This window comes from Gekko japonicus, unplaced genomic scaffold, assembly GCF_001447785.1.
Source record: "Gekko japonicus isolate JY-2015 unplaced genomic scaffold, Gekko_japonicus_V1.1 scaffold367, whole genome shotgun sequence".
Lineage (NCBI taxonomy): Eukaryota > Metazoa > Chordata > Lepidosauria > Squamata > Gekkonidae > Gekko > Gekko japonicus.
The window spans coordinates 730,815-756,604 of record NW_015163617.1 but is presented as its reverse complement, the minus strand read 5'-3'; the positions used below and the strand labels follow the sequence as shown (position 1 = coordinate 756,604).

Here is a 25,790-nt window from a genome sequence, read left to right as displayed (position 1 = left end):
GAGAAACAAAGAAAGCAAATGGGAGGGAGGAAGGAAGAAGAGAAGAGATTGGATGTATACCCCGCCCTTCACTACCCAAAGGTGTCTCAGAGCGGCTTACAAACTCCTTTCAAAGAAAGAAAGAAAGAAAGAAAGAAAGAAAGAAAGAAAGAAAGAAAGAAAAAGAGAGAGAAAGAGAGAGAGAGAGAGAGAGAGAAAGAAAGAAAGAAAGAAAGAAAGAAAGAAAGAAAGAAAGAAAGAAAAAGAGAGAGAAAGAGAGAGAGAAAGAAAGAAAGAAAGAAAGAGAGGGAGAAAGAGAGGGAGAGAGAGAGGGAGGGAGGGAGGGAGGGACTGGATTTATACCCCGCCATTCACTACCCGAAGCAGTCTCAGAGCGGCTTACAAACTCCTTCCCCCTCCCCACAACAGACACCCTGTGAGGTAGGTGGGGCTGAGAGAGCTCTTGACAGAAAGGAGCTGCACAATATGTGTGAAAGAGCCGTGTGCGGCTCCCAAGCCACAGTTTGGCCACCCCTGCTCTATGCTAAGAACCACAGAGAGATGGGGGCATTCCTAGAGAGTCACATGATGTCAATTTCTACAGCCCCCGTAGCTCCCAGGGGTTGCTAGCCAAGGCCTGGCAAGCTCCATAATCCCAACTACTACCCTGTGGTTTAGACTGGGCCGACAGAACACAAACTGATCCACGGTCCTCCAGAAAATCTCATGGCAAAGTCGGCATTTGAACCAAGGCATTCCCCAACTCTTAGCCTAACTGCTACATCACACCGATCCTTGTAAAAAGGATGGCAGGGAAGTCCCCGTGGGACGCTGCTCTTTTGGATCGGTGGCTGAGAAAACACGATTTGAAAACAAGTGGACCAGGTTTTTTATTACATGAAACAGAATGCTTACTGTTTATTTACTTTGAGAAAGTGATGCAGATTAAAGGTGACCGATCCATCGGGTAACAGCCCCTCCACGGGATTCCATCGGTCCCCGGGGAAGACCACCCCGGGGAGATGGTTCGCTATCTTTGGCAAGTACCAGGGGTAAGTCATCATCTGGAACGGATAAGACAAATGATAATTAAAAACACTTCCCCGCTCCTTGAGCATAAACTTATTTAATTACTTATTTTATTGACTTCATGCTCCCTCTAAGCTATGGAGTCCTGTGAGCAAAAATTCTACTTTGTGAGCTACCAGCATTAAAGTTGTGAGCGAGCGATTTGGCTACTGCATAAATTACTTTGCTCCGGAGCCCTCCTTCCTGAGCGAAGACAAAAATATATGATCCAGAGGCTAAAAAAACTGTGAGCTAGCTCACACTAACTAACAGCTTAGAGAGCCAGTTTGGTGTAGTGGTTAAGTGCACGGACTCTAATCTGGGAGAACCGGGTTTGATTCCCCACTCCTCTGCTTGCACCTGCTGGATGACCTTGGGCAAACCATAACTCTGGCACAGCTGTTCTTGGGGGGAAAAGAGCAGTTTTTGTCAGTTCTCTCAGCCCCACCTACCTCACAGGGTGTCTGTTGTGGGGAGGGGAAGGGAAAGGAGTTTGTAAGCCCCTCTGAGACACCTTTGAGAAGGAGGAGGAGAAGGGGAAGAAGAAGAAGAGGAGGAGGAGGAGGAGGAGGAGGAGGAGATTGGATTTATACCCCGCCATTCACTACCCAAGGGAGTCTCAGAGCGGCTTACAAACTCCTTTCCCTTCCCCTCCCCACAACAGACACCCTGTGAGGTTGGTGGGGCTGAGAGAGCTCTTGACAGAAACTGCTCTTTTTCTCAAGAACAGCTCTTATCAGAACTACGGCTTGCCCAAGGTCATCCAGCCAGGTGCAAGCCAGGTGGGTAGTGAAGGGCGGGGTATAAATCCAATCTCTTCTCTTCTTTTCTTAGAGGGAACACTGGTGGGGACCCCAAGGTGGCTTATCTCGTAAGAACGTAAGAGGAGCCAATGTTGGATCAGGCCAATGTCCCATCCAGTCCAACACTCTGTGTCACACAGTGGCCAAAACCCAGGTGCCATCAGGAGGTCCAGCAGTGGGGCCAGGACACTAGAAGCCCTCCCACTGTTGCCCCCCCCCAAGCACCAAGAATACAGAGCACCACTGTCCCAGACAGAGTGTTCCATCTCATTCTACTCTCTTCCATTCTATCCTTACTGCAAAAACCCTGTGAAGTAGATTAGACTGAGAGCGTGTGACTGGCCCAAGGTCACCCAGCAAGCTTGACTCTAAAAGCACAGACCCTGCTGAATGACACTTTCTGCTGATAGATCAACTAAACCCAGGGAAGAAGTACCAGGGGAGGGTCTCACTGGTGCAGGATCCAACCGGAGGAAGAGGAGATTGGATTTATACCCCGCCCCTCATTACCCGAAGGAGTCTCAGGGCAGCTTACAGTCTCCTTTCCCTTCCCCTCCCCACAACAGACACCCTGGGAGGTTGGTGGGGCTGAGAGAGCTCTCTCGAGGACTGCCCTTGAGAGAACAGCTCTGAGAGAACTTGTGACTGACCCAAGGTCACACCAGCAGCTGCATGTGGAGGAGTGGTGAATCAGACCCAGTTCTCCCAGATTAGAGCCCACGCTCCTAATCACTACACCAAATGGGCACATGACACAGACTAATTTGACCACTTTGACATTACGTTGGGAGAGAAAGACTAACTGACTCAAGTGTCTAATATTTCTCTTGAGACTTATGCTGTGCTTGGCCTGGATCATGCTTTCTGAACAGAATTATTCTGCATACAGTTACACAGGTTGGACTAATTTGCATCATGTGGATTCAAACATCTTGTTTGAACACAACGATCTCTTTCTTCTCGTATCAAGGAGCCCCACATCAATCCACCAGTCCCAGTGATCAAACTGGTGAGACGGAAGGTCGTTTATCTTGTTCTGCCCATAAAATACAGCCACAGTTTGCCCCGGGGGCGTGCAGGACGACGGAAAGGAGGTTTAATTCTTCAAACTCTGCTCCCTATTCAACTACTAGCATTTTAAAGGAGACTATACATCCTGTATGGAGCTGTGGTGGCTCAAGTGGTTAAGACGCTGAACTGCAGGCTGTGGAAGGTCGGTAGTTCAGCAGTTCGAGACCCGAGTGTGCCGCATGACGGAGTGAGCTCCCGTCTCTAGTTCCAGCTCCTGCCAACCGAGCCGTTCGAAAGCAAGAAACTGCAAGTAGATAAATAAGTACCACTTCGGTGGGAAGGTAACAGCGTTCCGTGCGCCTTGGTGTTTAGTCATGCCGGCCACATGACCACGGAAACGTCTTCGGACAGCGCTGGCTCTTCAGCTTTGAAACGGAGATGAGCACCACAACCCTAGAGTCGGATTCAACTGGCTTTCGAGCAAGGGAGACCTTTACCTTTTTACACTTCCTGTAATAACACAGAATTCTCCTTTAAAATGCTAATAGCAGAGCAGGGGGTCTGTTTCACACAATGAACAAAAGCAGAAAGTGAAGGGTTAAACCTCTCCTTTCACTGCATGCCCCGAGGCAAAATAAGGCTGAGAAGCCTACAATTTGCATCTTATGGAGGGACCACGATACATTACCTTTATTTCTCCCGCTGGAGCCCTCAGGTTTACCCAGCCAAACTTTCCTGGTCTCAGATCAGTTAGCCGCTTCGTTCCACCTGCTTGAGTTCCACCTACCTCTTGATCGACCAAGGTAACATCCAGTCTCACTCCCTCGCAGTAATGAAGGTAACGGAGAGAATTCCCTGGCAAGTCTCCTCTCAGAAGAACGATGGCGTCTGCAGGCATGGAGGACAAAACGTTCCTTGCAAACTGGTCGACGACGTCATTGCGGCTTTGGTCACAGATGCTGGATAGAAACCAGACACAAAACGGTGACCCCCCCAACGTGGTGCTCGTGGCCACAACAGTGGCTACCGATATACTTCCCAGTGCCCCCCGATTCTTCCCTGTGCTGTTATTTTCAATCTGTCCTAAGAGAGCGAGATAAGTGGAGGTCTTTGTATGTATGCCCTGATCTCATCAGATCTTGGAAGCTAAGCAGGGTCGGCCCTGGTTACCATTTGGATGGGAGACCTCCAAGGAATACTAGGGTCGTGACTTGGATAGAGATGTGAAGGCCCGGAAAAAACCCGGAAAAATTCGGGGGGGAAACGGTTTTTTTCCTGAAGCTTTTTTGTTTTTTTCTGAAAAATTGGAAAAATTGAAAAAAGAAAAGAAAAAAAAAGATTATGGAATGTTTTATTTTAACATGATGAATAAAATATTTTAAGATAAGGTGTTCAAATGTTTTCCAAATCATTTCTTATATATATATATAAAAATAAAAAGGTTTCAGTTTTGTTTTTGCATGTGGGTGGGTATTCTGTTTGTAATAATTGTTTGGATACACTATATTTTTAATATGCTAGTTGTGATAATTTCATGCCAAGTAAAAATGTCCATAGTCATATTTTATGTTCCTAAAGTAACAGAATGACTTTCAATCTATTTTTTTTTTCAATCTAGAAAAGCCAAAACAAATGCTAATGTAGCATTTTTTTCAATTTTTCCGGAAATTTCCGTTTTCCCCCGGGAAAAAAATGGAAAGAAACCGGGTTATTTTCCCGAGCTTCAAAATTTCCGGAAAGTTTACATCTCTAGACTTGGAGGCAGGCAATGGCAAACTGCCTGTGAATCTCTGTTGACTTGAAAACCCCACGGAGATCGGCATAAGTCCGCTGTGACCTGCCGGCACTTTCCACCCCCGTGCTTTGTATTGCTTTGAATCCCTGGAGTGGTGGCAGTGTGGGCTTTGTGAACTCTTCCATAGTGACAACAAATGATCACGCAACAAGGTAGATTCAGTGTTGGGCATCCAAGGCTCAGCTTGATATGGAACTTCCATGCACAGAGGCAGTGTCACGCTCCGGGGGTCGCGAACAGGGAACAAACGGCCCCGGGACCCCCAGAGAGCCCCCAGCGACCCTCACGGCCTGGCCTTCAGCCTCTTCTGCATCAGTGGTTGGGACATTGTCACGCTCCGGGGGTCGCGAACAGGGAACAAACGCCCCCGGGACCCCCAGAGAGCCCCCAGCAACCCTCACGGCCCGGCGTACGAGAAGACGGCAGGCAAGACCTACCGCAGGAGAACCTGGATGATGGACGGACACCTGGCCCGGGCTCGGGACGGGCCCGGGGGCGGGAGAGGGCCCCGCGGCAGGAGAACGGCGGCGCGGCCAGCAGGCTCGGCAGCGGACCCGGAACCGCGAGTGAAGAGCTGGAAAAGTGGGGCGGCGGCGGCGACCTGGGCGGCTGTGAGCACGCAAGGGAGATGCTTCACGGGCGTCTTCCCTTTTGTTGAGGGGCGGGGCTGAGAGACAGGGTGGAGGGGTGGTGCCGAAGGGAGGAGGGAGGAAATAAAAGGCGGGGAACAAGGAGGACCAGGGAGGAATGACGCGACGTGGACAGCAGAAGAGAGAGAGAGAGGGCAAACACAGACGGTCCCGGCGTGTTGACAGAGGGGCGTCAGGGGTGCCTTCCACCCCGTCCCCTGCACCTGTCATTCTGAGGTCCTCCTCTTCCCTCCCCGTCTTTTCCTCGGACTCCCCGGCCTTCGGGACCACCCCACACCCCCCTCAAAGGGTCAGCCAGGCGGTCCCAAAACGGCCACCGGGGGAGCCCACCCCAGGGCCAAGGGAGAGCCCGACAGGCAGCATACCCTTGAGTACCAGACACCAGGAGCAAACCAAAGGGAAAGCTATCAGATCTGTGACCCACTTGGAAGCAGCGACACAACAACAAACTAAGTTTAATATTGGTCACGGAAAGGAATCAGCGGGTCCCGGGGGGGGGGGCTCTACCTTGAAGAAGATGATATTCGATTTATTTCCTGCCCTTCACTACCCGAGCAGCTTACAATCTCCTCTCCCTTCCCCTCCCCACAACAGACACCCTGTGAGGTAGGTGGGGCTGAGAGAGCTCTTTCGAGGACTGCTCCCGAGACAACCGCTTGAAAGAACTTGTGACTGACCCAAAGTCACACCAACAGCTGCATGTGGAAGAAGAAGAAGAGATTGGATTTATACCCTGCCCTTCACTACCCAAAGGTGTCTCAGAGCGGCTTACAAACTCCTTTCCCTTCCCCTCCCCACAACAGACACCCTGTGAGGTGGGTGGGGCTGAGAGAGCTCTTGACAGAAACTGCTCTTTTTCAAGGACAGCTCTTATCAGAACTATGCCTTGCCCAAGGTCATCCAGCCAGGTGTAAGTGGAGGAGTGGGGAATCAAACCCGGTTCTCCCAGATTAGAGTCCACGCACTTAACCACTACACCAAAGTGGAGGAGCGGAGAATCAAATCCGGTTCTCCCAGATTAGAGTCTGTGCTCCTAACCGCTACACCAAACTGGCTCTCTGTGCCATCTTGCTGCGGGGAATTCCCAAAGGGATTGCAAAAGCTCCTTCCTAAAAAGCAAAGGTGCAACAGCAGGAAAACAGTGGCGGAAGGTCCACCGAAAACCACAGTCGGGCTTCCATACTCCGCGAGAATAAAGGCTCGTTATCCGAATCGTCTGCCCAACATCGGACGCGTCAGATGAAAAGGGCTGGGAAAGGGGTCAAGGTGTCATCCTTCGTAATATCGTCAACAGACATTGTCTATCTAGTGTGCTTTTATTTTGTCTTCCTTCTCACGAGCTCAGAGTAGTTCTCCAGTCCCCCAATGAAGGCGCGTTATCTGAACCATCTGTGCAATACGGGGCAATTCAGATGAAGGGGGCTGGGAAAAGGGGGCTTCAGAAACCATACCCCATAATATCATCTGCAGACGTCGCCTATCTAGTAGACTTTTATTTTGCCTTATTGTTCAGGGTCACCGAGTGGTTCTTCTGTCCCTGTTTTCTCTTCACAACAACTCTGCAAAGTAGGCTAAGATGGAGAGAGATTGACTGAGCCAAGGTCGACCGCTGAATTTTTTCACACAGTCGTGATTTGAACCCAGTTCTTCCAGACTGTAACTTGGGTACGCTCACCATTGCACCCCGTTCTACCAATAATCTGGAGGAAGCCACGGAACAGGAAGAAATCTGCCCCAGGATATTGGAAATGGAGCGCCGACATCCGAGGCCGCCGGAAGAAGCCAGACTCCAACAACGAGCCCTGCTGCCGGGTGCTGGTAGGAAGTCACCCCCCGTATAATTGTGGCCTTAGTTAGGAACCAATGATTGTGTGTAAGCCGCTCAGAGACCCTTCGGGGTTCGAGCGGGATATAAATTGAATGATAAATAAATAAATAAATAAATAATCCCCCCACTCGTCACGTTCTAAATGGACTAAAGACAGTTCACTGTATGTTACCTGTAATTGGAGTAGATCTGTCCCGTGACAAGAACGGTGGCGACTATCCATTCCAGGCAATGTAAAATCCGGCCGTTCTCAATGAGAGCCTCGGCCAGAGAGAAGAGGGAGGTCAATCCCAGGCCAGCTAGAACAGCGAGGACTGCGTTGCTCTGCATCCAGAATCTCTCCACCTGCAGAAGATCGCACGCACAACAGCCGTTACCCCAAACAGGAGCAATTCACCCCAATCTTCCTGGCTGCTGTTCCATTAATATAGGTAAACACAGAAACCACCGAACAGCCATTTTTACCTTATCTGACTTATGCAGGGGTAAATTCAAGAACTGTTGTTCCAGGAAAGTTTATATGCCTGAAGAAGATTTGTTCGAAACACGCAGGTTATGTCCGGGAGGCGTGTTGCTAGGCTTGCTTGCTAGCTGAATCACCTCATGGGAACATACATCTACTAGGCTTGCTTGCTAGCTGAATCAACTCATGGGAATATACATCTACTAGGCCTGCTTGCTAGCTGAATCATCTCATGGGAACATACATCTACTAGGCTTGCTTGCTAGCTGAATCACCTCATGGGAACATACATCTACTAGGCCTGCTTGCTAGCTGAATCACCTCATGGGAACATACATCTACTAGGCCTGCTTGCTAGCTGAATCACCTCATGGGAACATACATCTACTAGGCCTGCTTGCTAGCTGAATCACCTCATGGGAACATACATCTACTAGGCTTGCTTGCTAAGCTGAATCATCACCGTGAGAAATACAAGCTGTCTGCTAGCTTTACCTGATGGATCATCACTTGGGAAATGTACAATAGGTTGCTGCATTGTTTGGTACACATTACTGTGCATTGGTATCTATCCTACATCAGGAAGAAGACAGTTTATACTGGAGTGGGTTTCTGCGATGATGGACTCTTCGTGTTATGTAATTTAGTTTGAAAGTGTTTGAAATGTTGGTGTCATTTGAAAGTGTTTACAATACCCTAGAGTTGATGTTGTGTATATAAATCAAATATATTTAGCTATAAGTGCATGTGAATATTGTGTGTATTATTTCAACATGGTGGTTTCTGTACCTAACTTAGCCGTGTTCCCTGTGTGCTTGTTCGTGTTCCATTAATATAGCCAGGGGAGGGAGTGTAACCCCAACCTGGTGACACTTCTTGAATTCTGGAGGAGCATTTGGGTCACCGAAAGAAGACTGCTTTAATGGATTGGGCCAATCACAAAAGGGCTGACACAAAAGAACTGCACGATGGGAACTTTGATCTGGGAAAGAGATATAGAGACCGGTTTCACACGAGAGCTGCGCCGCGGTCACGCCTCCCTTTGCTTCGCTTCCATCGGTCCATTTCCCACTCGAAGCCGCGTGGCCGCATTTTGACCTGCGGCTTCGCCTGATTTTCCCCGCGGTTTTGTGATCCTGTTTTTTTAGGGTCACGAAGCCGCGGGGAAAATCGGGCGAAGCCGCGGGTCAAAACGCAGCCGTGCGGCTTCGAGTGGGAAATGGACCGATAGAAGCGGGGCAAAGGGAGGCGTGACTGCAGCGCAGCTCTTGTGTGAAATCAGTCTTAGTGTGTTTTCAGTTTCCAAACAAAACAGGAAGTTTGTACCCCTCCATACCTACCCACTGGGCTACAGGGAAAGGTTGCTGAGCCCGCAGGCGTAAGAATGTCTGTGTCCGTGGCCAAGGCATGTATTTGCCTGGGATCAGCTCTGTGATTTGCCAGTCAGGGCCAAACTACGCATGTCAGCATCCATATGGACACCTGCGGGGGCACCACTGCCATTTTAAAGTGATTTCAAAATAGAAGACAACGTTGGATTTATACCCTGCCCTTCACTACCCAAAGGAGTCTCAGAATGGCCTAAAATCTCCTCCCCCTCCCCACAACAGACACCCTGTGAGGTAGGTGGGGCTGAGAGAGCTCTGAGAGAACTTGTGACTGACCCAAGGTCACACCGGCAGCTGCATGTGGAGGAGTGGGGGAATCGAACCCGGTTCTCCCCGATTAGAGTCCGTGCTCCTAACCACTGCACCAAACCGGAGAGTAGGGTTACCAACCCTGGAAGTTCCTGGAGATTTGGGGGTGGAGCCTAAAGAGGGCAGGGTTTAAGGGCAAAAGGGACCTCAGCAGGGTTCTGGGAGAACCCGGTTTGATTCCCCACTCCTCCACTCACAGCTGCTGGATGACCTTGGGCAAGCCGTAGTTCTGTCAGAGCTGTTCTCTCAAGGGCAGTTCTGTCAAGAGCTCTCTCAGCCCCGCCTACCTGAGCAAGAAGAAAAGAAGAAGAAGAAGAGATTGGATTTATACGGCGCCCTTCACTCGGAATCTCAGAGCAGCTTACAAACTTCTTTCCCTTCCCCTCTGACAGAACTTGTGACTGACCCAAGGTCACACCAGCAGCTGCATGTGGAGGAGTGGGGAATCAAACCCAGTTCTTCCAGATTAGAGTCTGCGCTCCTAACCACTACACCAAACTGCAAGGACCCGATCCTGACCAGTACTTGACATCTGCATTTCCTGTAAATGGAAAAAATAATGATGGGTATGTTTTAGCCCGAATTCCAATGCCGAAACCATGTTAATCATTCTTTTCTCCATTTAATTTACAATTAATCATTTCTTCCATCCTACCCAAACGGGGAGATTGGGAGTAGGAGGATCTCAGAAAATCTATGTGTTTCGTCCTATAAATGCGTTTAACAAGTACTTGTTGAAGTGCTGAGGATGTAAACAACAGCATTAAACAAGACACTACAAGAGAATCCAGTATTCCAATAAGACACTACAAGAGAATCCAGTATTCCAAAATGTCAGGGTACTTCCCCTTCATAAGCCCACAAAACTGAGGCTGACTGTCTTAAGGCAGCGAGACCGGCTGTCAATAAAACAAAACAGACTTACCACACCCATAAAGAGAGGCTTCGAAATGTCCAAGTTTGCTCTCCAGGCAAAGAACAATGAGTATGAGACGAGCATCACAGTAAACAGATGCACCAGATGTGGCCTCTTCACCTTCAGCCTAGAAGAACAAGGGAGCGGATCAATCGATTAGAAACGTAGAGACACTGGGGGGGGGGGGGGGATCACAGACGGCAAAGCATGTTCCACTTACACCACGGCACGTAAACATCTCCGAGGGCTACTTATGCCGGATAATGATCAAGATGATTTGAAGTCCTGGCAAATCGAGAGGCACAGCACTCCTTGGAAGTGCTGGGTGGAAATAACAGCTGGTGTGGGGCAGTGCTCCCTCTAAGCTGATTCAGCGTGAGCCAGCTCACAGTTTTTTAGCCTCCGGCTCACACATTTTTGTCTTGGCTCAGGAAGGGGGCCTCCAGAGCAAACTAATCTCCGCGGTAGCCAAATGGCTCGCTCACAACTTTAATGCCAGGAGCTCACCAAGTAGCATTTTTGCTCACAAGACTCCACCCAATGCTCCCTCTAAGCTGTGGAGTCTTGTGAGAAAAAATTCTACTTTGTGAGCTACAGGCATTAAAGTTGTGAGTGAGCCATTTGGCTGCTGCATCAATAAGTTTGCTCTGGAGCCCTCCTTCCTGGGCTGAGACAAAAATGTGTGAGCCGGAGGCTAAAAAACTGTGAGCTAGCTCACAAGAACTCAGCTTAGAGGGAACACTGGACTCCACAGCTCATTTATTTATTTATTTATTTATTTATTTAACTTTCATCCCACCCTCCTGGCCAAGGCTGGCTCAGGGCGGCTTACAAAGCAAGTAAAATTCCAAGATCCATATCAATAATAAATACCACATTGAAATACCATGTTAAAACCAGATATAATAACAAGATGCTAACAGAGCCAGTTTGGTGTAGTGGTTAAGTGCGCGGACTCTAATCTGGGAGAACCGGGTTTGATTCCCCACTCCTCCACTCTCAGCGGCTGGATGACCTTGGGCAAGCCATAGTTCTGTCAGAGCTGTCCTTGAAAAAGAGCAGTTTCTGTCAGAGCTCTCTCAGCCCCACCTACCTCACAGGGAGTTTGTTGTGGGGAGGGGGAGGGAAAGGAGTTTGTAAGCTGCTCTGAGACTCGAAGAAGAAGAAGAGATTGGATTTATACCCTGCCCTTCACTTGGAGTGTCAGAGCGGCTTACAAACTCCTTTCCCTTCCCCTCCCCACAACAGACACCCTGTGAGGTGGGTGGGGCTAAGAGAGCTCTGGCACAAACTGCTCTTTTTCAAGGACAGCTGTGCCAGAGCTTGTGACTGACCCAAGGTCAGATCAGCAGGCACAAGTGGAGGAGAGTCTGCGCACTTAACCACTACACCAAACTGGCTCTCAGTAAGTTTTAAGGGCATAAAAATGGCATTAGTATTGTTGGGAATAAATTTTATTTATTATTATTGAAGGCGGCTGTTTGTAACCAAACAAAAACTCCAGTTTGATGCAGTGGTTAGGAGCGCGGACTCTAATCTGGGAGATCTGGGTCTCATTCCCCACTCTTCCACATGCAGTTGCTAGCGGGGCGGGGTATAAATCCAATCTCCTCCTCCTCCTCTCCTCCTCCTCCTCCTCCTCTTCTTCTTCTTCTTCTTCTTCTTCTTCTTCTTCTTCTTCTTCTTCTTCTTCTTCTTCTTCTTCTTCTGTAACTAATAAACAGAACAACAGGATGTCTACGGACGTGTAAACGTCCTTCCTGCAAAAAGTGGACTCTTCATTTCTATCATGATGGGACCCGGGTTCTTTTATAAGAGTAATCGGTGGGACACAAGTGACAAAAAGTTGACGACCACGGCCTTAGGTAAGCCCCTCTCTGTCAGAATGCATTCGGTCAACGTCTAACTGTGGTTAAATAAAAATGAGCCTGAACCAGGCTAGTGCAGGTCGTGAGCACACCCCTGGCTCCCCTTTCAATAAAAAGCCACACGGCTTCTGTACCATGAAGATAACAATACTGACCGACGGGGGCAAGACTGGCGACCAAGATCTAGTTCATTCTATAATATTCTCCGTTACTATGTATGGGTGTGAAAGTTGGACAATGAAGGAAATTCACAGGGTCAGGAAGGAATTCTTCTCCAGGCCAATTTGGCCGGGGATCCTGGAGGTTCTTTTGCCACCTTCTGGACATGGAGCAGAGGTCACTGGGGTGTGTGTGTGGGGGCAAGGTATTTGTGAATTTCCTGCATTGTGCAGGGGGTTGGACTATGAATGAATGAATTGAATTTATTACAGCGCATAGCCAGCAATTGGGTTGGACTAGATGACCCTGGAGTCCCTTCCAACTCGATGATTCTAGGAAGAAAGTTGGTTCATTTGAAATGTGGTGTTAGAGGAGAGTTTTACGGATACCGTGGATCCAACAAAAGATAAATAAGTGGGTACAAGATCAAATCAAGCCTGAACTTTCTCTAGAAACCAACCAGAGGCTACCGTACTTTGGTAACATCACGAGAAGACGAGACTCACTGGAAAAGACCATAAGTCTAGGGGAAAAGGGAAGGGCAGCAGGAAAAGAGGAAGACCCACCACGAGATGAACTCACTTCACCACGGAAGTCACAGCCCTCAGTCTGCAAGACCCGAGAAAGGCTCTTAGGACGTTTTGGAGGTCATTCTTTCAAAGGGTCGTCGTAAGCCACTTAACACACACGCACACCTTGAAAGATACACAGTGCTTTGGACGCTCTCAAGTAATACTGTTACTAAGTTATACAAGCCTGGCTTAAGCAATCCAGAATGGGAAGACGCTTCTCATAACAAAAAGAGGGCCCCCCCTACCTCGCTGCAGGGCACAGGCAAGCGGCGATCGCCAGGGCGGGGACGAGGAGGGAAAGCTCCGCCCTCATTTGAGTCACTTGGAAACTGTGGAAACATCAAAGGGCCACAAAAGGGGTCATGAGCAAATGCGTGAACATTAGCCTACGCTGTATGGTGCTGCGGTGGCTCAAGTGGTTAAGACGCTGAACTGCAGGCTGTGGAAGGTCGGTAGTTCAGCAGTTCGAGACCCGAGTGTGCTGCATGACGGAGTGAGCTCCCGTCTCTAGTTCCAGCTCCTGCCAACCTAGCAGTTCGAAAGCAAGGAATTGCAAGTAGATAAATAGGGACCACTTCGGTGGGAAGGTAACAGAGTTCCGTGCGCCTCGGTGTTTAGTCATGCCGGCCACATGACCACGGAAACGTCTTCGGACAGCGCTGGCTCTTCGGCTTGGAAACGGAGATGAGCACCGCAGCCCTAGAGTCGGATTCGACTGGCTTTCGAGCAAGGGAACCTTTACCTTTACCTTAGCCTACGCTGTAGACATCAGAACTGTAGCAAACAAAAGAAAGCAAAAGGTACAAGCTTTGAAATAGTCAGAGACGAATGTCGAGGGTAATAAATCCATTAGGGGGGAAAGTTGATTTTTACCAGTGACAGGTACCTGTAAATCCCCATAGTACTCGAATGAAGAAGAAGAAGAGGAGATTGGATTTATACCTCGCCCTTCACTATCTGAAGCAGTCTCAGAGCAGCTGACAATCTCCTTTTCCCTTCCCCTCCCCACAACAGACACCCTGTGAGGCAGGTGGGGCTGAGAGAGCCCTGAGGGAACTGCCTGTGAGAGAACAGCTCTGAGAGAACTTGTGACTGACCCAAGGTCACCCCAGCAGCTGCATGTGGGGGAGTGGGGAATTGTGAGGCAATTCCGGAGACCACCGCCACATTTTCTATTATTCTGTATATTTTCTACTATATTGTTCACTTTTTTGTATAATTTTGACTCTTAAAGAAATTTATTAGCGTCACATCGTCACAGTTCTTTTTGGTTTTCTATTTCCCTTGCTCAAAAGCCAGTCGAATCCGACTCTACGGTTGCGGTGCTCATCTCTGTTTCCAAGCTGAAGAGCCAGCGCTGTCTAAAGACATTTCCATGGTCATGTGGCCAGCATGACTAGACGCCGAGGCACACGGAACGCTGTTACCTTCCCACTGAAGCGGTACCTATTTATCTACTTGCAATTTCTTGCTTTTGAACTGCTAGGTTGGCAGGAGCTGGGACCAGAGACGGGAGTTCACTCCGTCATGCGGCACTCGGGTCTCGAACTGCTGAACTACCGACCTTCCCCCCTGCAGTTCAGCCTACACAGTTACATTTGTGCATGAACAACTGTAAGATCAAGTGCTGAATTTTCACTTCTGATTCATGTACAAAAATATCACAATCAAAAAGGTTATTCGATGCAGTCATTACAATCCAATTTGAAAGTGGGTGATGATTTGAGCCAAGGAGGCCATTATCCAAAGAGGAGGTTGCTAAAATATATACCTTGCACTATCAGTCATAGGTGACTGTCCACAAAGTTTACTCGCAAGCACTGTTCCCTCTAAGCTAAGTTAGTTGTGAGCTACCTCACCGTTTTTTAGCCTCCAGCTCACACATTTTTGTCTTAGCTCAGGAAGGATGGCTCCAGAGCGAACTAATTTATGCAGCAGCCAAACCACTCGCTCACAACTTTGATGCCAGTAGCTCACAAAGTAGAATTTTTGCTCACAAGTCTCCACAGCTTAGAGGAAGCATTGCTTGCAAGTGCTTACTGGTGCTTCTGTTTGAGCAACAGATCTTGCGTGAGCACAAATGGGGATCCAACGCACTGATGTCTTCACTTGATGCTACAGTCACTGAGGAAGCTCCAACTAAGGACAGATTCACACATCACTAGATGTTGCATTATTACATTATTGCAATGATTCAGCTCCTGGATTTTCCAGTAGGGAAATCCAGGAGCTGAATCACTGCAATAGCGCAAAGTCCGACGACATGTAGATTCTGCCAAACCGTGCTTGCATTCATAACGATGTGCCAAACGCCAATGTCCTTTATGTCTGATTCTCCAGAAACAAGATCCTTTCTTTCATTTGCAAGTGTACAGCCTTTGCGCCAGCATGAACGGCCCGGAGCTAGGTGGATAAATTGTCTGGCTCGGTAATGATAGCTTCATACGCTCATGTGAATTAAACCATACAGCCTGCATTTACTTACAGCAATATATCAGTCATACTGGATCCATTTTCCGATTTCGCCTGGACCGAGAAAAGAAAGAAAGAAACCTTTCATTTAGGCTGCGAACATTTAAAGTAAAGGCCCATGTAACATGTTTATGTCCTCTTACTGTTGAGGTTATCCCACAAAGGTTGTTCCAAAATAATTACCTATGTCAACAAGAAAAAGCAAATCCAGATTAAATGCGAGTGGTTCTAGGGGTTATCGCGCTGCAAAGGGGAGAAACTGGTTCACGGCATTTCCTGTCCCACCTGCCAACCTCATGTTTGCATTCCAACTCTACAGCCGTAGTCCTTGAGCAAGAATTTGCATTTAAGATGAATCGACTGTATTTCTAACGATGAGTTTTATGCACACTAGGTACAACAAAAATAGGTCAAAAAACTGAAAATTCGTTCCACTAACTGGTGGCGCTTTTCTCCGGAGCAAGCAGTTTTCAATCAATGCAAGAGGCTTGTTCGGTACACGATGCTTTCTTTGCACGAGAGGAAACTGCCACCGATAGCAAAACCGATCCATGGGACCTAACCCTATAACTTGATTGATAGGACATTTATAGAAAGCAACTGTACTCACGTTCGTAAATGAAACCATTTCTAGGCCGTCTCGCAGTAACACAACAACAGCTCTGGTGCACGAAGATGGATTCTTGGCATATAAAAGGTAGCGTTGCAAGTCCACCATTATTTCAAACTGTGTTTCAAGCTGCACAAACACCCAGATAACTGAGCACCATCTTTTCTCCCTATCAGAAGATCTTTCAGACAAAGATAGTGAGGCCTAGGCCAACGGCTCGAACAGTAACTGCTTTAGTTGGACAGCGGCCACTTATCTGACTCTCAATTTTGGGATGTGAAAGGTAAAGGTAAAGGTTCCCTCACTCGAAAGCCAGTCGAATCCGACTCTAGAGTTGCGGTGCTCATCTCCGTTTCAAAGCCAAAGAGCCAGCGCTGTCCGAAGATGTTTCCGTGGTCATGTGGCCGGCATGACTAAACACCAAGGCGCACAGAACGCTGTTACCTTCCCACCGAAGTGGTACCTATTTATCTACTTGCAATTTCTTGCTTTCGAACTGCTAGACTGGCAGGAGCTGGAACTCGAGACGGGAGCTCACTCCGTCATGTGGCACCCGGGTCTCGAACTGCTGAACTACTGACCTTCCACAGCCTGCAGTTCAGCGTCTTAACCACTTGAGCCACCGCAATTTGGATATTACTAATATCCAAATACATAAGATGATACTACTTATTGTCAAGATGATACCTGGTATTAGTAATACCAACCATTTGAGGAAGGGGTGATGGCTTGGGGGTAGAGCATCTGTTTGGTGTGAAGAAGAAGAAGAGGAGAGATTGGATTTACACCCCGCCCTTCATTACTCCAAGGAGTCTCAGAGCGCCTTACAATCTCCTTTCCCTTCCCCTCTCCACAACAGACACCCTGTGAAGTAGGTGGGGCTGAGAGAGCTCTGAGAGAACGGCTCTTGAAAGAACAGCTCTGAGATAACTTGTGACTGACCCAAGGTCACTCCAGCAGCTGCCGGTGTGGAGGAGTGGGGAATCAAACCCGGTTCTCCCAGATTAGAGTCCACGCTCTTAACCACTGCACCAAACTGGCTCTCATGCAGACAGTCCCAAGTTGAATCATTGGCATTTCCATGTAAGAAGATCAGGTAGTAGGCGATGAGAAAGATTATACTGCTGTGTACAACTTATTGTAGTAAGATCCTATTACGTAATTTCTGTACCGCTGAATGTGTCATGTGAACACTTGTGCCACGCTTCAGTTCTTTCGGGTGGTTCCAGACTTCTAAAATCCTAATACGCGGGTTACTGAATGTCCCATTTTGTTGACTGTACTGATTCACTCTGTGTAATCTTCCTTGAGCCCCTTTGAGAAAGGCAGAGTACATAGAACATAAATAAAAATAAAGACCTCTGCCTGAGAGCCGCTGCCAGTCTGAGTAGATCATACTGACCCTGATGGACTAAGGTTCTGACTCTACATAAGGCAGCTACATGTGTTCATACAGAGGGTTGCTAAGGTCGTCCCCATTCGCTTTGGCCGAGAGGATAACTCTGAGCATGCCAGAGCATGGAAGCTCAGGGCTAGCCCCTTTGTAACTTAGGGTTGCCAGCAGTGTTCCCTCTAAGTTGTGTGAGTGAGCGGCCGCTCATTGACACAGGAAGCCCCGCTCAGCAGCAGTCTGGAGTCGCGCAGGGTCTTGCACTGCCCATTGCCCATTTTAAGATTACAGCAGTTAGATGTGAATTGCTCTGCTCAGTGGGTTTTGGTGATGGAGCCTGGGGGGGACAGGGACCTCGGTGGGGTACAGTGTCAGAAGAGTCCACCCTCCAAAGCAGCCGTTTTCTCCAGGGGAACTGATCTCTGCCATCTGGAGATGAGCTGTAATTCTGGGGGATCCTCAGGTCCCACCTGGAGGCTGGCACCCCTATCTTTGTTGTAGGGAGCAAGGCTAGAGATGTGAAGGCCCGGAAAAAAACCGGAAAAATTCGGGGGAAAAACGTTTTTTTTCCGTTTTTTTCCTGAAGCCTTTTTTGTTTTTTTCTGAAAAATTGGAAAAATTGAAAAAAGAAAAGAAAAGGAAAAAAATGATTATGGAACGTTTTATTTTAACATGATGAATAAAATATTTTAAGACCAAGTGTTCAAATATTTTCCAAATCATTTCTAATATATATATATATATATGGTATCAGATTGATGTAATTTCTGTGCACTGAGGACAAGCAAGTCCTAGGTTACACACTGAACTCTCCAATGAAAGAACAAGATGCATTTCTTCCTTTAGGAGGTGCGATTGTCAGAAGAAAATAAAAAAGTGTCAGTTTTGTTTTTGCATGTGGGTGGTATTCTGTAATAATTGTTTGGATACACTATATTTTTAATATGCTAGTTGTGATAATTTCATGCCAAGTAAAAATGACTTTCAAACTAGAAAAGACAAAAGAAATGCTAATGTAGCATTTTTTGCACTTTTTCCAAAAATTTCCGTTTTTTCCCGGAAAAATTTCCGAGCTTCATAATTTCCGGAAATTTTACATCTCTAAGCAAGGCATCAGAGCTCCACCCCCCCCCCCCAGGGACTCCCAATCAAGGCACACAGTGGAGATTGGGCTACACCGAGCTGCATACTCACTCCCCTGTCTTACCCAAACAACTCCCTGTCTAAGCGGCGTGAAGCTGGATTAAACGATTTACCGAGCCACCAGGCGACTATACATGTCCTAAGGAACGAGCGCGAGGACTATTCAAACTTGCTATCAGCAAACACAAAATGGCAATAATTGTAAACCTCTTCTGCTTCTAGGATGTCCAACCTGTGAGTCTCAAAGATCCGCCGTCGCACTAGAGAAAAAGAAAATTCGTTCTTAAGGAGAGGGCCCTGTTTACCAGATTGAACGTTCCGTATTCTTCCCTAAGAAGGTGGGTCATAAATCCTTTCAGAGTCGTCTGGTCTCCCCAGGTCCAGCGGGCTTTGTTGAGGTAGGAAGAGGCAGGCAAGTAGAGATAAGGGAGGCAGCCAGCCAGGAAGCAGAGAGTCAACTTCAGCATGTGGCCCGGAGTCAATTCCTACACCGAAAGACACGCCGTGTTGCACAAGAATGGTTATTTTAGTCGAATGGTGCGACAGCTTCCAAGATCAGACAACGAGCCCACCCGCCCCCAAAAAGGAGAGGGGGGGGAACCCCGAACATATATTGACAGGTGGAGCCAATCTCTCAATTTGCAGTTTTTAAGTCCCCGCAAATACAAAACAATACGAAACCCCCCGCAATGTTTAAAACAGCACGAATTTTCGTGGGTTACTGGAAGGGGGAGACGGCATCACTCTAATCTCTTGACCTATAGAGTTGCCAGCGCCGGGCTGGGAAAACCTGGAGATTTTGGGGGGTAGAGCCTGAGGAGAGGGGGTTGGGGCATAGGCCATAGAGTCCAAATCCCAAAGGGGCCATTTTCTCCAGGGAAACCGATCTCTGTCGCCCGGGGATCAGTTGTAATAGCGGAAGATCTCCAGCCACCGCCTGGAGGTTGGCAACCCGATTTGCACAGTGGGTGGAATGTTAAGTGGAGCGGATAATATTAGAGGTTCCCGAGGATCCCATTTGTGGCCATCTCTTTTGCATTTTAAATTCTACCATGACATTCCTGGACGGCTCAAACGCTGCCAGGCTGCGATAAACCACTTTGGGGTGATTAAGAGTTGGCTGGTTTCCCCAACGACGCCCCCCTCCCATTCTAAAAAAACCAAAATCTATTTAAATATGTATTAAAAAAAAGATTTTAAACATGGTTTCTACCAATAGCTCATCCCATTTTTTTAAAACCTTCATCTTGACTGCTTTGGAGAGTATCGGGATACACACTTGGGTGCTGCCATGATCTGGGCTCTGCCACCAGAGGCCTACTAGGCCCAGGGAGCCTGGCTAGCAGTAGGTGAGGCTGGACCTACAATTCCCAGAAGCCCCTGAGAGGTTTTGGAGCCAAAATTGATCAATAGGAAAAGAGGAGGGCTTGGAATAAAAGATCTGGTGCAGCAGGAAAAGCTGTTCTTCTTCCCAGGAGACAGAGCCAGAAGGGACTGAGACTGCTGTGGGGAAGAGACTCTCCTTCCAACCTCGGTAGGATTGCCAACCTCCAGGTGGGGCCTGGAGATCTCCCAGAATCACAGCTGATCTCCACACTAGTTTGGTGTAGTGGTTAAGACCGGCAGACTCTAATCTGGAGAACCAGGTTTGATTCCCCACTCTTCCACATGCAGCCAGCTGGGTGACCTTGGGTAAGTCACAATTCTCTCGGACCTGTTCTCTCAAGAGCAGTCCTCAAAAGAGCTCTCTCAGCCCCGCCTGCCTCACAGGGTGTCTGTTGTGGGGAGGGGAAGGGGAAGGAGTTTGTAAGCCGCTCTGAGACTCCTTCGGGTAGTGAAGGGCGGGGTATAAATCCAAGCTCTTATTATTATTATTTGACAGGCTGTCACTTAGAGGACGGAATGACTTACAATGTAAATATCATTATAAAATTATTTTAAAAATTAAAAATTAAAAAAGGAAAAGAGATTGGATTTATACCCCACCCTTCACTACCCAAAGGGGTCTCAGAGTGGCTTACCATCTCCTTTCCCTTCCCCTCCGCACAACAGACGCCCTGGTGAGGTAGGTGGGGCTGAGAGAAGCTCTTTCGAGAGAGAACAGCTCTGAGAGAACTTGTAACTGACCCAAGGTCACGCCAGCAGCTGCATGTGGAGGAGTGGGGAATCAAACCTGGTTCTCCCGGATCAGAGTCCGCGCTCCACTACCCCAAACTGGCTCTCATGTAGAAGACTGCAATTTAAAATCACAGGACTGACGATATACAAAAAACAAAATGAGACAAAATGCAGTTGTGAATAACGTCGTCTTCAACTGCCTCCTTGAGATCGAAAGCCAGTGGGCGAAGGACACCTCTGGGTTTGGAGGATTTGGGACCCAGATGCTCTGAAAAGAAGGTCAATACTAATCCTTTTCGAAGATGGACTTCTTGTCCTTCCAAACTGTTTGAGCCAAGGGACACACCTGCACAAACTCCCAGAAGCCCCCCCCCCCCAATTTGAACAAGTCCCGCCCCTTCCACCTGCCCCCATCCTGTGTAAAGGTGGGGTTGGCCATGCCTACTTCTGGGCTCTCTCATGTCCACCTGCTGACTTTCCTGACCTACAGAAATACTCACCCCTTCCCTGAACAAGCGAGAGAAAACCCACAGTACTATGCAGAGCACATACACCACAACAGTGTGCTGGTTGCACAAGCTCAGACCACAGCAAAAGGCTCCAACTTTACAGATCTGCAAAAGGGAGGAAGGGAACGTTTCACAGAGGTTCTCTGAATCGGCTCTGCTATTTATTTATTTATTTATTTATTTATTTATTTAACAAAACAACAACACTGTCTTGTTGTCACATCAACCCTGTGAGGTAGGATGCTGTCTGCATCGTTACAGCTTGAGAACCGAAGCTGATGACCTGGCCAAGGCTTTCCATCTCCCTGCCTTGTCTAGAACTTTGTGAAACATCTTTGATCAGTGGGAGGAAGCCCAGGAGGTGGGCACATGCAACAAGCCCCACCCCCTGCTCCCAGCAGCCCTCAGTCAGAACAAGAAGCAGCCAGGGAAGTTGCAGAGCTCCCCCCAGCCCCTGGTCCAAAACAGTCCACCAAGTTTTATTCAGGTACAAGCTCCCCCTCCTCTGCGAGGACAGATCTGCACGTTCCCCCCCCCCCCAATAGCTAGCAATCCAAAACAGTCCAGTGGAGCCTGAGTGGTGGGTGTTGCCTACACTTCTGGTGATGTCAGGGGGTGCGGCATATGCAAATAAGCTATGCTAATAAGCTATGCGGATGAGCTCCTGCACCTCTTTTTCTACGAAATGACCCCTGAGTGTGTGTAAATTTAATGTTTTGTGTTTTGTATTTTATGGCACTGTGTCTTGTACATTGCCTCGAGCCTGGCGCGAAATCATCATCATCATCATCATCATCATCATCATCATCATCATCATCATCATCGAGATAACGGTCGAGATACAGTGATATTCAGGGCTTTTTTTGCATACTGGTCTGGAATACCAGCCCCAGTTTCTTCGCAAAGAGGCCAGTAAAGACAGCGGCAGGTAAGACTGCCGAGAAGGTGACAGGGCAACGTGATATGCTCTGCTGCGCATGATGATGACATCATCAGCAGGCACAACGGAGTAATTCGGCTGCCCCGTCGTCTTCTACGTAGGCCTCCATCGTGAGTACTGGTGCCTTGTGTGTGTGTGTGTGTGCGTGCGCGTGCGCTTAAACGACAACAACAACAAAAAGAACTTGTGATGTTTTTCGATCCTGCACAGGTTACCTTTGATCTCTCCTTCGGGGACGCCGCCTCCTCGAAGCGCAGGGAGAGCGCCATCAGCAGCCCCGCGAACAGATTGTTTAAGCTGAAAACCTCCGCCACGATGGACCACTGCCATGTGAGGCGAGCAAATGAAAACATCCCCGCGGCAAAGATGCCTGCAGCCTGCGTGCCGGAAAGCCTGCAAACACAGATAACAGGAATGTCTCTTCTTTGCCAACCGCCGTCACCAGTAGGGGAGGGGGACACACACACACACAAAACTTCATGCCCTTCCCCGTTACCACCCTCGCCCACCCTGAAACGCAAAAACCGCACAGCCAGGAAAAAGACACAATTCGTTGCATTCACCATCGCAAGTCATGCTTTTATATGGTTCACGGCGGAAGACGACGAGAAAGGTGGGGCAAAAAGAGCCCGAACTAGGGTTGTCGACCTCCGGGTGTGGCCTGCAGATCTCCTGGAATTAGTACTCTCTGGGTGACAAAAGATCCGTCCCCCTGAAGGAAGCGGCTGCTCTGGAGGGCGGACTCTATGGCACTGAGGCCCTTCCCTTCCTAAACTTCACCCTCCCCAGGCTCCACCCCCAAATCTCCAGGGAAATGTCCTAACCTGGAGTTGACAACCCCAGCTGCGAGTTATCCTGGAAGAGAAAAATGTTAATTAACTCGTTTTCGGTCGATAGCACAGACACATAAGAACATAACAACATAAGAGAAGCCAATGTTGGATCAGGCCAGAAGCCCATCCAGTCCAACACTCTCTCACACAGTGGCCAAAAATACCAGGTGCTATCAGGAGGTCCACCAGTGGGGCCAGGACATTAGAAGCCCTCCCCCTGTTGACCCCCCCCCCCCAAGCACCTTTCCCTTTTGAAGCCGTCCATGCTTGTAGCCGCCACCACTTCCTGTGGCAGTGAATTCCATGTGTTAATCACTCTTTGGGTGAAGAAGTACTTCCTTTTATCCGTTTTAACCCGACCGCTCAGCAATTTCATGGAGTGCCCACGGGTTCTTGTATTGTGAGAAAGGGAGAAAAGTACCTCTTTCTTTACCTGCTCTTTCCCATGCATAATCTTATAAACCTCGATCATGTCACCCCTCAGTCGTCTTTTCTCCAAGCTAAAGAGCCCTAAGTGCTTTAACCTTTCCTCATAGGGAAAGTGTTCCAACCCTTTTATCTTTTGAGTTGCCCTTTTCTGCACTTTTTCCAAAGCTATAATATCCTTTTTAAGGTGTGGTGCCCAGAACTGCACACAGTATTCCAAATGAGGTCTCACCATTGATTTATATAGGGGCATTATGATATTGGCTGATCTGTTTTCAATACCCTTCCTAATAATCCCCAGCATAGCATTGGCCTTCTTTATTGCAGTCACACACTGTCTCAACATTTTCAGTGAGTTATCTACTACGACTCCAAGATCTCTCTCTTGATCAGTCTCTGCCAGTTCAGACATGTCCTTCAGAGCCACAGAATGCTGCAGATCAGAGCACGGGCGACAGAGAGCATGTGTCTTGGGTTTCAGACAAGCTAGGAATCACTTAAGACAGCTCTGGAGTACATATTAATTTATTTATTATTTATTACTTTAACTTTTACCCCACCCTCCCCGCCAAGGTGGGCTCAGGGTGGCTTCCACAAAACTGATGAGCAATATACATTTTACAGATGATAAAATACAATACATCATTTAAAACCCAGACAAATCAATTTAAAAGTTTCCCTTGCTCAAGAGCCAGTCGAATCCGACTCTAGGGGGCGGTGCTCATCTCCGTTTCCAAGCCGAAGAGTCAGCGGTGTCCGAAGACGCTTCTGTGGTCATGTGGCCGGCATGACTAGACGCCGAGGCGCACGGAACGCTGTTACCTTCCCACCGAAGCGGTGCCTATTTATCTCCTTGCAATGTCTTGCTTTCGAACTGCTAGGTTGGCAGGAGCTGGGGCCACAGACGGGAGCTCACCCCGTCACACGGCACTCGGGTCTCGTACCGCCGAGCTACCGACCTTCTGGTCTGCAGCTCAGCATCTTAACCTCTGAGCCACCGCGGCCCCGGAGTACATATTAGGAGTTGACAATTAAGGAAGGTATCAAAAGCCCCCCGAGAACTTAAGTGATATCTTGGTTACCAAAGACTCTGAATGGGGAAGGAAAGACCTCGGATCGCTAGACGATCCACATCAACAGCAATTTTGGTTTGGAAAAAAAAAGAATATCGGTTTGGAGGTAAACAGGGCATTTCTGAAGGACGGCCCAGAAATAATACCTGCACATACAGCTGGAAATCAAAATGCAATCTTATGAGTCTGGACAAACCAAGTGGGAAAAGAGGGGTGGAATTATTAGTATCTGCAGCGCAACGCTCCCTCTAAGCCTGTGGAGTCTTGCGAACAAAGATTCTACTTTGTGAGCTACCAACATTAAAGTTGTGAGCAAGCGATTTGGCTGCTCCATCAATTAGTTGGCTCTGGAGCCATCCCTTCCTGAGCGGAGACAAAAATGTGTGAGCTGGAGGCTAAAAAACGGTGAGCCAGCTCACACTAACTCAGCTCAGAGGGAACACTGTCTGCAGCTGAGATGCGTCATGAATAAATGTCTGCAGAAATTTGCCAGGAATGAGTAGGGTTTGGTGAACCCCTCTAAGTATTAAGAGCAAAGGCTCTTATTCCAGAATTTCATTCTATATCTTCAATAATGACCGTTTAAAAAAACAAACAAAAAAACCCCACCCTCTATATAAAGGAAACACAAGATTTCACTGGGAAAAGTTCACGTGACGTTTCGGCCTGCTCATTCATAATGCATGAATAATGTTACCACATCAGATGCTCTTTCCCCCAGCCTCCTTTGGTGTAGTGGTTAAGTGCGCGGACTCTAATCTGGGAGAACCGGGTTTGATTCCCCACTCCTCCACTTGCACCTGCTAGATGACCTTGGGCAAGCCATAGTTCTGATAAGAGCTGTCCTTGAAAAAGAGCAGTTTCTGTCAGAGCTCTCTCAGCCCCACCTACCTCACAGGGTGTCTGTTGTGGGGAGGGGAAGGGAAAGGAGTTTGTAAGCCACTCTGAGACACCTTTGGGTAGTGAAGGGCGGGGTATACATCCAATCTCTTCTTCTTCTTCTTCTTCTTCTTCTTACAACATCCTTGAAAGGTAGGCAGAGTACTATTACCCTAAAACTGGGGGGGGGGGGGAGTTGAAGAAGAGGACAATGCAGTTGCCTAGGGCCTGGAAAGAGGATTTTTTACTGTGACATTACATTTTGTTGTTGTTGTTCAGTCACACAGTCGAGTCCGACTCTTCGCAACCCCATGGACCAGCTCCCGCCAGGCCCTCCTGTCTTCCGCCGTCCTCCGAAGTTGGCTCAATTTCATGTTCGTTGCATCGATGACACGGTCTAACCATCTCATCCTTTGCCGTCCCCGTCTTCTTTGACCTTCAATCTCTCCCAGCATCAGGGTCTTCTCCAGGGAGTGCTCCCTTCTCATTTGGTGGCCAAAGTATTTGAGCTTCAGTTTCATTATCTGGCCTTCCAAGGAACAGTCAGGGTTGATTTCTTTTAGGATTGACTGATGTGATCTTCTTGCA

At 48.2% G+C, this 25,790-nt stretch overlaps 1 protein-coding gene across 1 annotated transcript in view; it reads right to left on the bottom strand.

The window, feature by feature from the left end:
• The window catches only part of TMEM260 (transmembrane protein 260), a 76,125-nt gene that overhangs the window by 6,871 nt on the left and 43,464 nt on the right, over positions 1–25,790 (bottom strand). The window contains exons 4-13 of the mRNA XM_015407426.1: positions 22,207–22,384; positions 21,043–21,156; positions 18,730–18,909; positions 15,295–15,335; positions 13,055–13,138; positions 12,543–12,552; positions 10,220–10,324; positions 7,307–7,479; positions 3,649–3,820; positions 895–1,043 (exon numbers count right to left, since the gene is read on the bottom strand). Of these exons, the coding sequence (XP_015262912.1) occupies positions 895–1,043; positions 3,649–3,820; positions 7,307–7,479; positions 10,220–10,324; positions 12,543–12,552; positions 13,055–13,138; positions 15,295–15,335; positions 18,730–18,909; positions 21,043–21,156; positions 22,207–22,384 (1,206 nt within the window). The remainder of the gene's footprint in view (positions 1–894; positions 1,044–3,648; positions 3,821–7,306; positions 7,480–10,219; positions 10,325–12,542; positions 12,553–13,054; positions 13,139–15,294; positions 15,336–18,729; positions 18,910–21,042; positions 21,157–22,206; positions 22,385–25,790) is intronic.